This window comes from Nicotiana tabacum, chromosome 8 (genome assembly GCF_000715075.1).
Source record: "Nicotiana tabacum cultivar K326 chromosome 8, ASM71507v2, whole genome shotgun sequence".
Taxonomy (NCBI): Eukaryota; Viridiplantae; Streptophyta; class Magnoliopsida; order Solanales; family Solanaceae; genus Nicotiana; species Nicotiana tabacum.
The window spans coordinates 115,996,502-116,012,374 of NC_134087.1; the positions used below are offsets into that span (position 1 = coordinate 115,996,502).

General features: G+C 37.5%; 1 protein-coding gene across 1 annotated transcript; it reads right to left on the reverse strand.

Annotated features, from left to right (window-relative positions):
* Positions 1 to 4,686: 4,686 nt before the first annotated feature.
* LOC142163263 (uncharacterized) lies at positions 4,687 to 7,499 on the reverse strand. Its single transcript, XM_075220533.1, has 5 exons — positions 7,195 to 7,499; positions 6,163 to 6,713; positions 5,610 to 5,792; positions 5,265 to 5,446; positions 4,687 to 5,115 (listed from the first exon to the last, which is right to left on the reverse strand). Exons 1-5 carry the CDS (start codon positions 7,497 to 7,499, stop codon positions 4,687 to 4,689), a joined length of 1,650 nt encoding a protein of 549 aa, XP_075076634.1.
* Between the last annotated feature and the right edge of the window lie 8,374 nt (positions 7,500 to 15,873).

Sequence of the window (15,873 nt, forward strand, 5' to 3'; positions counted from 1 at the left end):
CACAGAATTTGTAAAAGGTGGGAAACAAGATCATTTGATTGATAGATCAGACGATATCATGGAGTACATGAAAGGATTTAGGATGCATTGCAACACTCCATGGCACCAGGTTGATCATGTCATTTTTCCAATTAATTTGGCAGAAATTTGGCATTGGATATTGGGGTGTGTGTCATTCCACAGGAGATGTTTTTACGTATATGACTCGCTACGTAGTCGAAAGCACAAAAAAGCTATTCAAAAAGTGGCAGAGGCTTATGCTGTGTTGATCCCCCTATTTCTAGTTAGTATTGAATTTTATAACCAAAGAAGTGACATTGTAGTAGAAAATGGTCTGCACATGGGAAAGAAGTTGACTGATCCTTTTGAGATTGAACTGATTACAAATCTGCCAACAGAGCAAAATTCGTAAGAATAGTTACTTTTTTTTACTTTGTTTTCCTCATTCATATTAACATTTTCACTTCTAATTGATTTTTATAGTCTATTCATTTGTTTTATTTCAGAGATTGTGGAGTATATGTTGCTTGCTTTGCTGAGTATATTATTGAAGATCTTCCAATCCCTGTTGCCAATTTTGATATGGATGGTCTTCGAGCTAGATGTTTGGTACTGTTGTGGCACTATGGGAGGAACAAGCAGTTGCATGGCGAATCAAGTGAATCTGAGGCTCCAGTAGCACCTAAAAAGACTCGTGGAAAGAAACGCAAGAAGTAGTATAGGTCTCTTTTTGGTTTTAGTTAATCGTATCATGAAAACTTTGCAGGATTTTAATAGTTTTTGGTGAAGTATGGTATTATTAGTAGTAAATGACCTTCTGCTGATTCAAGACTGTAGGAAACTTGTGCCTTTATAAAATATTTCCAGCTGCTAATGTTTCTTTTGTCATATTTAATTATTCTGGTTCAGAATATGTGGCATAGATTTCTTCAAGTACATGGGGGTTATCAGTTTAGTTATGTCTCTTGATGCTGAAAATTTGCTGATTTTATTTCTGATTTCAACTTGTTTTATTGGGCTTTTCTTAGGCTTCTTCCATATAGTTGTTGGTTTATTAGGATACCGAGGTCCATTCCTTTGCTAGAGGGTAAGGTTTAATGGATTCTGCAAGTGAAAATTAGGGGCAGATGAAGCTAATACTTCCAACAACATACAAAGTAGTTGTGACAGAAGTTAAATGATCTTCTTTCGAATGTGATGATGGTCTAAGCTTTAATGTTCATCTGTAGTTTTAGTATAGATTGTGTATTAGTGTAGTAGAACAATATACCAATCAGGTATACTGATATACCATTTGGGTATCACGTTGTATTTGTCTCACCTTTTTTCCTTCAGCAACTAGATGTAAGTACTGACATGAGTTGCAAAGCGTGCGCATTTTGGGTATCACATTGTATCTGGTGCACCATTTGTATTTCTGCGCATATTTTGTTTTAGCCATATTAGTGCAATACCATTATATACCAGCGAGGTATACAAATATAACATTTGGGTATCACCTTGTATTAATGTACCTGATGATGTACAATAACTGCATGTAAATGACTTCCAATTTGTGATACTTCAATACAGACATGAGCTGCAAAACGTGCCCATTTTGTTAACAAAGTATGTACAAATGTTGCATTTGCAGCACCACTTCTATTTCTGCACATATTTTGATACCAATAAGATATACAGATATACCAATAAGGTATACAAATATACCACTTGAGTATCACATATATATTTTAACATCTTTTTTCCTGCAGCAACTAGATGTAAATTGTTACACCCCAAGTTTTCATACATGAGAGTATGTCGTAAGTCATTGATGTAAGCTCGGAAATGAGATTATATTTAGAAGCAAATAAAGTAAGTTAATCATGTTACCTTGGATGTTACAAATATTTAAGATCATGAATAACGAGTACCAAGAGGGTTGGAAATCTTAGAAGCTAAACCAATTGAAGAAAATAAGTTTCGTCGAAAGTCGACAAGTTTCGAATGTTATAACATGTACTTTGGGGTGAGACTAGGGTTATTAACATGATAAGGAGGTTATTATATGAGTTATTTTAGTCGTATGATATTCATTTTCAACATTTTGAAGGCAAGCAAGTTGTGGAACAAGAGTTGGCAAAGGTCATCACAAGTTACATTCATAAATTTGCTGAAATTTAGGTCAAATGTATCTGAGAATTTCTCCAAATATACTTGGAATCATGGGGTGTTATACCTACCAAATTGAAGGTCTACAAGTCTAGTTTATAACTCATTAAACCGTTCGTCAATACGACATCAGAGTAGAGAGATATTCGCATTTTCACAAGACCGCGCAAGCAGCTCCCAATGGGACCCACTTAGGCGGTGGTTGACCTACTTCAATTTATAAACGATTTGGACGCCTATTTTTGCTCATTTTTCAACTAAATTTCGTCTCCAAACCTCTCCTAACCCTCCTAAACATATACCACAAGGGTTTGAAGTGATTCCAAAGCGATTACACCATATTTCAATATTAAAACTTAGTTCTAGTGAAGAACAACACCTCTTTGAGGTTGTGTTGTCATTGAGGATTGTTGTGGGCTGTATTTGGATGAAATTCCAAGTTGTTGCTGCTGTCTAAGGTGAGTATAACAGCCTACTAATTGTGCTTAAGCTTGCTTGTATGTTGGTTAAGTTGTTAGGATGATAAACTACAAGATAATACTTGGACTAGCTTAAGTCACTTCTATGGTGTTGTATTGCTATTAAGGGTTGTTGTAAAATGAATATAACTTGGATTTTGACTTGAAGTTACTGTAGGAGGTATGTATATTGTGTTCTTGCTTGTGCCTAAGGTTATCTTGATATTTATTAAGTTAAATGGATGGGCTAGACATGAACTAGTGAATAAAGTTGCTAGTTGGGGATAGTTGAAGTTGTGGATTATTTTCGTTGTTATAAATATATGGTATAAGGCTGGAATCATTGATTAATGACTTCATTATCATGTTAATGATACTTTTATGTTGAAGTAAGAAGTCTATAAGGATTGATAAGGGGTATACGGATTCCAATCGGAGCTTGCCGCTCGTCGTAATGTAGTTGTGACTTGTTGTTGTTATATGGTGTCTTGATATTGATAATTATGTATTGATGGATTGCTTTGGTCATTGTTGTTTGTATATGGTATTGGAGGAGGCCCTTGTTACAAGGGAGATGCTGCCAAAATTTACGTAAACGAGCTACTAGCTTAAGTTATAGACTTAGCCTTTGCTCAGCACTGATTTTGAATCTCCTTATACTATGATAGATTGAGTTGACTTGTTTGAAGAGTTGCTTGGAAGTGATTAAGGACTCAACGGGTTTAAGGTATGTTAAGGCACTTACTTCTTTCTTTTGGCATGATCTAAAGTGACATGAACATAAACGGTACGCTAATTCATAACGGATCTACTCCTAGAAACTAAGGTTGTCCATGTTGTTATTTCCTTATAAAGTTATTCTAAACAAGTGTGTATGATCCTTAAATCCCACTAAGGTTCATATTGATAGTAGGCATGTCCATAGTGTTAATTGAAGGTGCAATGACCTTACATCACTCCGAAAGGGTTAGAACGTGATTCCATGAGTCGAGCATGCATTATATATATGTATCTATTTTACTCTACTGAGCCGCGCTATAGTCGACCGGGTATGACACCTATTGTGCAACCACTGTTTTACCGAGCTCTACGTGGTCGGGTACGATTCTACCGAACCTTATGATGGTCGGGTACGCTTTTACCGAGTCCTCTTTGAGGCCGGGTACGATATGATGATGATGATGCCCACAGAGGCGAATGTTTTAAAAAGTTTATGTATATATATGTATTATGCATTTCATATCAGTAACCCCCAGAGGCACTCAGATGTTACAGGTTGTATCTCCTCTATCTCTCTCTTTACATTACTGTTCTTGTTTAAGCTTTCCTGCCTAACATACTCGGTACTTTATTCGTACTGACGTCCCTTTTGCCTGGGGACGCTGCATTTCATGCCCGCAGGTCTCGATTGATAGGTTGACAGTCCTCCTAGTAGGCTATCCGCTCAGCGAAGGTGTTGGTGCACTCCACTTGCTCCGGAGTTGCCTATTTGGTCAGTATGCTTTGGATATGTATCGATTTGTATGGCGGGGCCCTGTCCCGACCTTTATGATTTTATATACTCTTAGAGGCTTGTAGACAGATGTCAGGTGTATGGATAATTGTATGGCCTTGTCGGCCTATGTTTCGAGTTTACTAATGGTCATGTCGGCCTTATAGGACCGTATGTCACATATATTAGTTTGTATATCATGTTGGGTCTTCATATGTTGAGTATTCCCTTATGTTTTATTTTTCTTATCTCATGACGGATTTTCTGGCTCATTTACTCATGATAACATGTTAAGAAAGATATGTTATGTTGGCACTCGGTTGAGTAAGGCACCGGGTGCCCATTGCGGCCCTTCGGTTTGGGTTGTGACATAAATGCATCCCACTTTTATATACTAAAATAGAAAATTAATAGATTCTTATTGAAAATACAAGTAGCCATATAAATTTGTTGCCAAAAAGTAATTTCGCAAAGAATCATCATACCAAATATATGTCTAGTGCAAGAAATGCATTTTATTTTTTTGCAATTCAAATGCTATGATTCTATGATATATGAGTTCTATAAAAACATTGAAGCATTATATCAATCTCTCTTTGGAATATTTCGGCATGTTCTCCGGTTGTGTCCTTTTCTCCCACATAGTGCACATGTAACTGTATTTCCTTCCCAGCTTCCTATGCCTCTCTTCTTTTTAGGTCTTTCTGGTTTGATTTTTCCTTTTGGTGGCAATACCACCTGCGAAGAGACATGTTCTGGAATTTGCCACGTTGTTTCATCAGGCAATGGATTTACTGTTATCTCATATATTTTCAGCAAGTAGTCTATGCTGTAGTAATCCGAGCAATACTTGTATGAATCCATATGGAATTTTTGTATAACTGCCATTGCATGTGGACATGGAATGTCGTCTATCTGAAACCTCCCACAAGTGCAGTTTCTTTCATGTAGGCGCACCACATTTCTTGTTTGGCCATCAATTACTAAATGTAAGAATTCAGTTGATGGCAACACCTAGTATAATTTTAATTAAGAGAAGTCATTAGCTATATAAAGTAATAGTATTTTTTAAATAACAATATTCAGTTGTTTAGTGAAATCACTAAGGTAAAAAAGTAAAAATACAGTATATGCAGTGTTTTTATGATTTTGAAAATGCATACCATCATCGTCTGTGATAAGATAGTATTATCTGCCAATATTTTTTCATACTTTGCACCAATCTTCATAAATGATTCCACTGCATCCTTCCGATTGATGTAATTCCATTTTTGAATCAATGTTGTCATAAAGTCAAGCAAATTCACAACTGGGAGGTCTCTTGCGTGCTTGTTTGCTGCATTTACTGATTCCGCAATATTCGATGTCATGGTCATGGTTCTATTTCCCTTGGAATGCGCCCGGGACCATTTATCATATCCAACTTGCTAATGCAAAATATACTTCTTTGATTTGTTTTTGGCTCTTCCTGAAGTTTGTCTTTATGTTGTTCCACAGATGGAACATACATGCACAATGAGGGACTTCTGGATAGACAATTGAAGTTGCTTTCCATATAGCATCATGCCTGTCTGATACAATGCACATTCCCTCTCTTTGTCCATAGGTTTCTCTGAAATGCACGAAGAACCATTCCCACGATGCATGATTTTCCGAATCAACAATTGCATATGCGAGGGGTAGAATTTGTCCTGTAAACCCAAAGAACAAAATATCAATTACAACACACTATATTAATTTAGCATTTCATATAGTAGTATAGTCATAGGTAGGTGCAGGTGTGTAGCAAAACAACTATATACTCTGTTGGTATACTTGTATACCATACTGGTATCATATAATATTTGAAAATATTTTTTGTTTCTTTAACTGAATGTAATTGGATTGTACACAAAATATTAATTTAGTATTTCATATAGTAGTATAGTTATAGGTACGCGCAGCTGTCTTGCAAAACAACTATATACTCTGTTGGTATACTTGTATACCATACTGGTATCATATAATATTTGAAAATATTTTTTGTTTCTTTAACTGAATGTAATTGGATTGTATTCTTACCCTCTGTGTCTTGCGTGGAAGCCGTGAGTATGGTCCCTCTATATGTTGTCTTTAAAAAACTTCCATCAGCTACAACTGTTAGCCTACAATAGACCCATCCTCTAATCGATGCATATATAGCTATGAATGCATACAAGAAGCTCCCATCTCCTTCAGTGTGTAGTCGTGTCACTGATCCTGGGTTAGCGTACTCTAACATATAAAGATATGTTGGCATTTTCTTGTATGACTCACTTGGTGATCGTCTCAATAATTGCATTGCTTTTTCTTTTGATCTCCATGCTTGCATGTAGCTTAAGTCCATACCATATGCTTTTTGGATGTCTCTCTGGATATCTGTTGGTGTATATATGGTTTTCGGGTCAACAAGTTTATCTTGTACCACAGCTGCAACAAAAGCTGAGACAGCTTGCTTTTGTGAACAAAATCTCTTATCAGTTAAACAACTGTGGACAGAATTGAAATCCGTCACTTTGAAAAGATTTGATGCTCGCAGGCTTGATGCTTTAAGTATCCAAGTGCATCTTTCATCCACGCATTCAAGGATATACCTATTTATAATACAAATACAGTTATGTATCATGTTTTATTGATAAAAAACACACACAAAAATCCGTACAATTATATACTCACATGGTATACTCTGTTGGTATACTTATATACTGTATCAGTATCATATTTTGCTGATAAAAAATATAGACAAAGCAGCACAATTCTATACTCACATAGTATACTGATTTAGCATACATATATACTATATTGGTATTATGTTTTACTGATAATAACAAAGACAAACCAATACAGTTATATACTCGCATAGTATACTGATATATCATACTTATATACTATACCAGTATCACTGATTAAAAACACAAGACAAACCAATACAATTCCATACTCGCATAGTATACTGATTTAGCATACTTATATACTATATAGGTATCACATAGTTTTTTACTTGAAAACATGCAGACGGACCTTCTTGGGCATGATTTATGAACCCGATATTGACATTTTTCTCTAACGGCATACTGTTTCCTAACGAGAGCCAGCAGGTTCTTGTCTTTATAAATTTGTCCTTTTTCAACATTTTGATGAAATTGATCAGTTATGATGTTTGCATCATCAAGTTCTAAAATGGCATCATCTCCTTCTTGCACATCAAACGTAGTAATCATATCAGTTCTTTCAAATTGTGCAATTTCTGATGAAATTGGAGCAACATCGAAACTGGAGGTGCTTGCAGCTATAGTGTTTTTAGCAAACGACACACACAGTGGAAGTGTTGTCGTCCCTGCACTTGATTTTTTCAATTTCATGTAAACACTAACACTCATATCGCTGCAAATTGTAATTGGTGGATATCATTGAGCAATAGCATACTAAATAACTATTGTTTTACTGTCCTTTTGCAGTTGCTTTGCAATTTCTCTGAGAAATTGTTCAACTTTCCAATAGGTCTATATTAGAATTGCATCAACATGAAAATTTATGAAATTATTGTTATCATCCCATTCTCCACTATGCTGCAGCAGAATTGGAATATTTTCCATGATTCTGAAGTTATAATCACTTTTATGTCTAAAATTGAATCTCAACAATGCAAATTTCGACAGTGTTCGAAATCAACAGTGTTCGAAATCAATAGTGTTCGAAATTTCAACAATATATAGCTGCAACAGATTTTTCGAAATCAAACCTCTAGATCTCCAGATCTCCAAACCTAGATTACAATTTTCAGCTAAAATCCAGAAGTTTAGCTCCGAAATCAAAATCAAAACAACAACGAAATCAAAATCTGAAAACAACAGCGAAATCAAAATCCAAAAAGAAGATGCGAATCAACATCTTCGATCTGTTTTTTCACACTTAGTGATCTTCAAATTAGGGAATGTGTGACGACCCGGCCAGTCGTCTCATGAGTTACCGCTCCGTTTTACCCCATTTCAGCTTCTTTATGCTTTGTTATCCATTTTTTATGTGACCGGGTTGATTAGTTTGAGTTCGGAGAGGATTTTGGTAAGAAATGAGACGCTTAGTCTCTTTTAAGAAGGCTTAAGTTGGAAAAGTCAACCGAATGTTGACTTATGTGTTAGAGGGCTCGGATGTGATTTCCGGTGATTTGGTTAGCTTCGGGGGTTTATATGTGGCTTAGGAGTGTAACCGGAATTGATTTTGGAGGTCCGGAGTAGAATTAGGCTTGAATTGGCGAAGTTAGTATTTTGGCGAATTCCGGTTGGTAGGTGAGATTTTGATACGGGGGTCGGAATGGAATTCCGAGAGTTGCAATAGCTTCGTTAGGTAATTTTGGATGTGTGTGCAAAATTTCAGATCATTCGGAGGTGTTTTGGTCGGGTTTTTGATCAAATACGTATTTCGGAAGTTTTTAAGAAATTTAGGCTTGAATGTGATGTAATTTGATGGTTCTGATGTTGTTTGTGGTGTTTTGATGATTGGAACAAGTTTGAATGATGTTTTAGGATGGGTTGGCACTTTTGGTTGAGGTCCCGGGGGCCACGGGGTGATTTCGGATGGTCAATCGAACCAATCTTGGTTTTTGAAGTTGCAGATTTCAGCTGAGTGTTGCAGAACATTTTTGTTCTCTGCGATCGTAGGAGTGAAATTGCGATCGCATAGAAGGTTTGGGGAAGGCCATTCTGATTGCTCAATGTGATTGCGGAATAGGGTATGCGATCACATAGGTTGAGGAGGTTGTTCCTTGCGATCGCATGAGAAGTAATGCTATCGCGTAGTGTTAAATGAACCTGAGGTTCTGAGGGGTACTTTGTTCAATGCGATCGCGGAGTAGTGTATGCGATCGGGCGTAGGTTTGATTGGTGAAGCAGTGCGATCGCAGTTAAGGGGTCGCGTTCGCATAGGACATTTTGGAGGCCTGTGAAAGTTGAGCTATGCGATCGCAGAGGCTTGGATGCGATCACATAGAGTAAAATCTGGGCTGACAGAAGGGTTTTAATAAACATTTCACCCGCGAACCAAGTCCCATTTCCTCCATTGTTGAGTAACCTTGGGAGCTTTTGACGAGTATTAAAGAGGGTTTTGACTGGGAATCGATTGGAGGTGAGTCCTATGGCCTAGAAACGTCATTTAATTGTAGATTCAACATCTAAATTCATGGAAATTTGATTAAAAAGGAAAGGATTAGGGCTTGACTTTTGAAATAGAAGTTTGGGGGTTTGAGGGAGCATTTGATCTCGGATTTTGGTAAATTTGATATGTATAGACTCGTGGTGAGATAAGGAATCCGGCGATGTCAATTTTCTGATTTTTCGAGAAGTGGGCCCGAGGCTCGGGTTTTGCCAACTTCGTGATTTTCGATATTTTTCGAGTCTTTTCGATTGGGTTGTATTCCCTTAGCCTATTGTAACATATTACTTGTGGTTTTGATCAGATTCGACGCCCGAGGAGGTTGATTTGCGAGGCAAGGAAGTAGCGAGCTAGGATTTCAGCCTGCTTGAGGTGAGTAATGAATGTAAATGATGTCCTGAGAGTTTGAAACCCCGGATTTGCACATAGTAGTGCTATATTGAAGTGAGACACGCGCTTGATGTTGTGCGCGGGTCGTTTACTATTGGGGATTGTGACTTGGTCCGTCCCGAGTGATGCTTCTACTGCGTATTTGATGAAAGCTTATTTGTTATCATCATTATTTGGACTGATTGTCATATTTGGGCTTCTTGCCAATTCTTTGAACCCTCCGAGGAGTTTATTTACTATTTCATCACTGTTTGACTTACTACTTGAACTCAGTAGTACCGTTTTCTACTGTCTTACAACTCAGCCACTTTTACTCGATTTTTGAAACTAAAAGATATATTAGATGATGTTTTGGGCTGAGAACTACTATTTTACTATTGCCCGAGGAGCTTATATAATTTCTGGACTGAGTACAGCCAAGGGCCAGATGTGAGGATACTATGGGATCGGGCTGCGCGCCACAGCAGTGTTATACTAATATTGATATGAGGTTGAGGGCTTATATTTGATGTTACGAGATGGCTTGATATTGCGCTTGGGCCGCAAGGGGCCCCTCCCGGAGTCTGCACACCCCCAGTGAGCGTCGTCGACGATAAATAAATGGAGCGGGCTGCACGCCGCAGCGGGTACTATAGGGTACCGTTCTATGTGTTGATTTCTCTTTATATGTCTGTCACTTAACTGCTTATTTGTTGTAGTATTTCTACATTTCGTTTCCATTGGTTTATTACTCTTATATTACTTGTTTTTAAACTGCCGCAGTGTAGATTACTCTGTGTTTTCCGTGATTTCTTATTTCCAGTCATTATTTATGCTTATTACTTACTGGGTCGGAGTACTCACATTACTCCCTGCACCTTGCGTGCAGATCCAGGTGCATCTGAGGCTAAGTGAGGATTATTTCAGTTGAGCAGCGCATATCCGGGAGCATCGAGGTAGCTGCATGGCGTCCGCATCCCTGATCTCTCCCTTCTATCCTTGTTATTAATTAGTATTTCCTAGATGGACATGTATTAGGTTGTTAAACTTGTACTAGAGGCTCGAGACTTGTGACACCAGATCTGTATGGGCTATGTAGTGGTATTATCATCTGACTTTCCGCATATTTAACTCGTAGTCTTAAACTCTTATTGGAGTTATTTAGCAATTTAACTGTGTTAACTGATAATGATTTTCATAAGAAAACAGAAAGGGTTGTTAGTTGGTCAGGCTTGCCTAGCAGTGTGTTGGGCGCCATCACGACCGGGGTTGTGGTCGTGACAGAATGTCGGTGGAAATCTCAATTTTGTGCGCTGATTTTCTGAAATTTTGAACAACTTTTGCGTTTTTATAGGTAGGGCATTAAGCGTGGGGTAGTTATTTTGATATTCCCGTTTATTTATTAAATGGGTAGGAGATTATAATTATTTAGTGGGTAGAATTCTTTAATAGGTAGGGCAGGGTAAATAGTTTCACTTTTATAGGTACTCCTGTTTTTTCCCCAATATTCTTCCGGTTGTCCATTAAGGAACTGGTCCTTAAGTATTGTTTATGTTCTTGACTTTGTTGCCAAAATAGGTTTTTTTCACTAAAAATACCAACTTTCTTCAATATTCAAACCTTAACATTATTGTTTGGGGTGAAAAATAAAAGTTAATAATTGATTACTGTCAAAATCGATAATTTGGGCTGCTTGTATCTATTCTTGTTTGGTACTTGTCCAGTCAAACTATACCTAAATATTATTGCTACTTGCTACTGATTGTGCAAGATGTATTCTACAGAGGGATGATAAAACCAAGCATTGCTTGCCAGTTAAGAAAGATTGAGTTATTATCCCTTATCTAAATCTATGTCTGTTTAGAAGAATAATTCTGTAGGTAATAATAAAGGTATCTGTTAGTCCGTAGTTGGACTGATACTTGGAGCACATGACCAAGGAATCAATGGTTGTTTTTTAATAGTTTGAGCTTGTACATAAATATTACTTGGTAAATAAAATTCTTTTAGACACTAAAATAAAATTATGCTTAAATTTTGTCCAAACACTGATATTTAATGATTTGATTTAAATATCTCAAAAATTTATCCTCAGTTCTTAGAAAGTGTTGAAGAAGATGAAGTAATTTTTTTTGTTTTGGTGTCATTTGACTAATTTTTAATTGGGATCATTTATCTTATTATTTATAAGTTTTATTTTAAATTTGAAATCATTTGAAGCATGTTTGGAGTGGTTTGATAAAATGAGAATCAGAATTTTGGAGAACACAAAATCATACCAACCAAATAGAGTTTAGAATAATTTTAATAAATAGGTCGAGGGCAGATAACACAAAGTCATGCCAATATGACGACAAAGTTTGGTGAACAATTGAAGAATCATAGAGTCATGTCAACTTCATAGAGTTTATGAATAATTAACAATACAGGTAAAGTAAATATAATATTGTCACGACCCTAAACCCGAACTCGGTTGTGATGGCGCTTCTCGTGAAGACAAGGCCAGCCAATTAAACCCAATTCACTTTTTAATCAGTTAAATAACATAAAAGCAGTCTAAAACATGATATATCAATACTAAGTAGCGGATAATGTCAATAAAGTGCGGAAGTACAACCCAACACAGCCCTAACCGGAGTGTCATAAGTCACGAGCATCTAACAATACAGAACTCAAATGTAACTACAGAGTTTTAAATACTTAACCAAGAACATAAAGGAAATAGATAGGGATGAGCTCCAGGCTGCGAACACCAACAACTACCTAAAGACTCCTCGAAGATCTGCCTGAAGCTGGAATGAATCAGCACTCTGGAACGGGACTAGCTACGCCTAAATCTGCATACGGGGTGCAGGGAGTAAAGTGAGTACTCCAACTCAGTGAGTAACAAATGTAAATAATGACTGGAAGTAAGAAAACACGTAAGGCACACGACATTCTATAATGAAGCAGTAAAATCATTTAAAAACTGTAAAACAGTGAAAAGTCAAGAAAATCCTATTTCAACAAGTAGACAAGAAATTAACAGGTAGTTAAGGTAAAGTAAACAAATAGCAGTTAGCCCCTCGGGCACAATATCAACAAATCCGCCCCTCGGGCAACATCTCAGAATAATACCAGCCCAACGGGCTCAATCTCAAAACAATACCGGCCCCTCGAGCTCAATCTCACAACACAATGGGTACCCGCGCTCACTGGAGGTGTGCAGACTCCTGGAGGGGCCCCTTACGACCCAAGCCAAGCCATCTCGGGGCATCAAATCTAGGCCCTCGGCCTCATATCAATCAAGCCACCTCGTGGTGTATATATCTCAGGTCCTCGGCCTCAAATCAGTATCATTGCATCCTCACAACTAAGTCATCGGCCTTACTCAGTCAAAAATACACACAAGCCCCTCGGACAATAGTAAATAATGTTTCTCAGCCCGAACATCATTTAAAATATCATTTAAGTCTTAAAACTGAGTAAACATGGCTGAGTATGAAAACAGTGAAAAATAACAGGACTGAGTTCAAGTGTAAAATAAAAACAGTGAGGAAATATCAATAAAAATTCCCGAAGGGTTCAAATAGTTGGCACTAGGCCCAAATATGACATTCAACCCAAGTAATGAGGATAGCAAATAGTTTTCATTCAAATACGCGGAAAAATCATCAATCGGGCCGGACCAAGTCACAATCCCCAATAGTGCACGACCCCACGCTCGTCATCAAGCGTGTGTCTCACCTCAACATAGCACTACGATGTGCAATTCCGGGGTTTCAAACCCCCAGAGCATCATTTACAACCATTACTCACCTCGAACCGGCTAAATCTCTAGCTCGCGACGCCTTTGCCCCTCGAATCGGCCTCCACGCGCGTCGAATCTATCCAAATCAGAATGAGTACGTAAACATATGCTAAGGGAACAAAGCCCAAGGGAAAACAATCAACAAAGGCCGCAAATCCCAAAATTACCAAAACCCGACCCCCGGACCCACGTCTCGAAATTCAGAAATTTATACATCAATAGATTCCTTATCTCCTTACGAGTTCATACATATCAAAAGTTCTCAAATCCAACCCCAAATGGTCCTTCAAATCCACAATTAAAGGCCTAAATTCTCAAGCCCTAGTTTCCCCAGTTTTAACCTTTGATTTTCCATAATTTCTAGCCCTAATCCATGAAATAATAGCATAGGAACGAGTTTTAGGTCCAAATTCCTTACCTCAATGAAGTTCTCTTGAAATCCCCCTCTCAAATTGCACAAAAAGCTCCAAAGTCGAAGTCAAAAATGGTGAAATAGCTAAATCTCGCGAGATAAAATTACTTATATGTTCTGCCCAGGCTTTTCCGCATTTGCGGTCCAAAATCCGCTTCTACGGTACCGCATATGCGGTCAACTCCTCCGTTTCTGCGGAATTCACTTACCAGCCGTAAACCGCATCTGCGATCCAATATCCGTACCTGCGACTCCGTAGGTGCGGTCCAAATACCGCGTATGCGGTTCCTGACTCTTCCTCTAAATCCGCTTATGTGGCTCCCCCTTCCGCACGTGTGGCACCGCACCTGCGGTCCCCAAACCGCAGGTGCGAAAACACCAGAAGCAGAAAAATCTCAGCAACTGTAATAACCTTTCAACTTCTCCGATGACCACCCGAAATTTTCCCGAGGCCCCCAGGACCTCAACCAAAAGCACAAACATAACCCAATATCTTATTCAAAATTGTTCCAATCATCAAAACGCCTCAAATAACATCAAATCTACCAAATCACGTCGGATTCAATCCTAAGTTTCTAAATCTTCCGAAATACGTTTTCGATCAAACACCCAACTAAACCACGTCCGAATGACCTGAAATTTTACACACACATCCCAAATGACAAGATGGAGCTACTACAACTCTCGGAATTCGATTCCGACCCCTATATCAAAATCTCGCCTACCAACCGGAAATCGCCAAAATATCAACTTCGCCAATTCAAGCCTAAAACTACTCCAACCCTCCAAAACCCATTCCGATCACACTCCTAAGCCATAAATCACGTCCCGAAGCTACCCGAACCATCAGAGCTATCTAACACATAAGTCAATATCCGGTTGACCTTTTCAACTCAAACTCCCTTAAAAGAGACTAAGTGTCTCAAATCTTACCAAAATCATTCTGGATTCGATCCGACCGACCCGATACCATAAAATACGGATAAGAAGCATAAAGAAGCAGAAATGGGAGAAACGGAGCGGTAACTCATGAGACGACTGTCCGGGTCGTCACAAACATAAAATCTACCAATCCGATAGAGAAACTTTTGACAAGCAACAAGTGTGCGAGAGAGATTATTTTTTAAATATACTAAAAATACAAACAATATTTAAAGACCAGCCCCTTATAGGACTGTCCTGTCAATCACCTAACAACATTTGAAATTTGACTTGGGCAGGTCGAATTAGGCCTCGTGACTACTAACACATGATTGTTCAATGTGGGGTGATTTGCATAAATATGATACTTTTGTGCGGGTATTTAGATTTTGGCTTACACAAACTCAACCGCATTATCATTATATCTATCTTTTCTGATTTAAAAGACACAAAGGGAAAAAAATTATATTTCAAAATGATAACGTGCAAATCATAATAAATCGGGGGGATAACTCGCAAACTTTACAAGATTGTCTCTTTTATGATTTCAAAGCTATAACAGAAAAAATACATTGCAAAAGGATGGTATGCAAGTCATGATATTTTTCACTAGGACATCATGTTATATTCAACCAAACTTAGATATTCCACCGACTTGACATGAATTGTGCTTTTAGATGCTTCACAAATCCTATTGGAATGCATCACTTCTTGTTCTCTGCACTTGACCTATCTTGTTAAATTTACTCCGCGTGATCTCAAATTTGAAATAAAATCTCCAAGCACCAATAATTCCCAATCATCAATTTAGTAAAAAAAAAAAAATACCAAATCAAGAAAATTTACTTTGTATTCTTCAAAACATTTTTTTTAATGAAATATATGTATATATTCATAAAATACAAGGTGTATATGATGTACAAATCAAATATAAGTGGTATAATATATCGTACATAAATATAATAAGTGGTATAATATATCCTACATAAATATAAAATATACATTGAATGATTACTCTTGTAAATAGTATATTGCTGATAATATTGTCACACCTCCTTTTTACACCTGAGGGTATGAGAGTTTTTCCAGTTAAAGTGACATAAATCGAAATGAG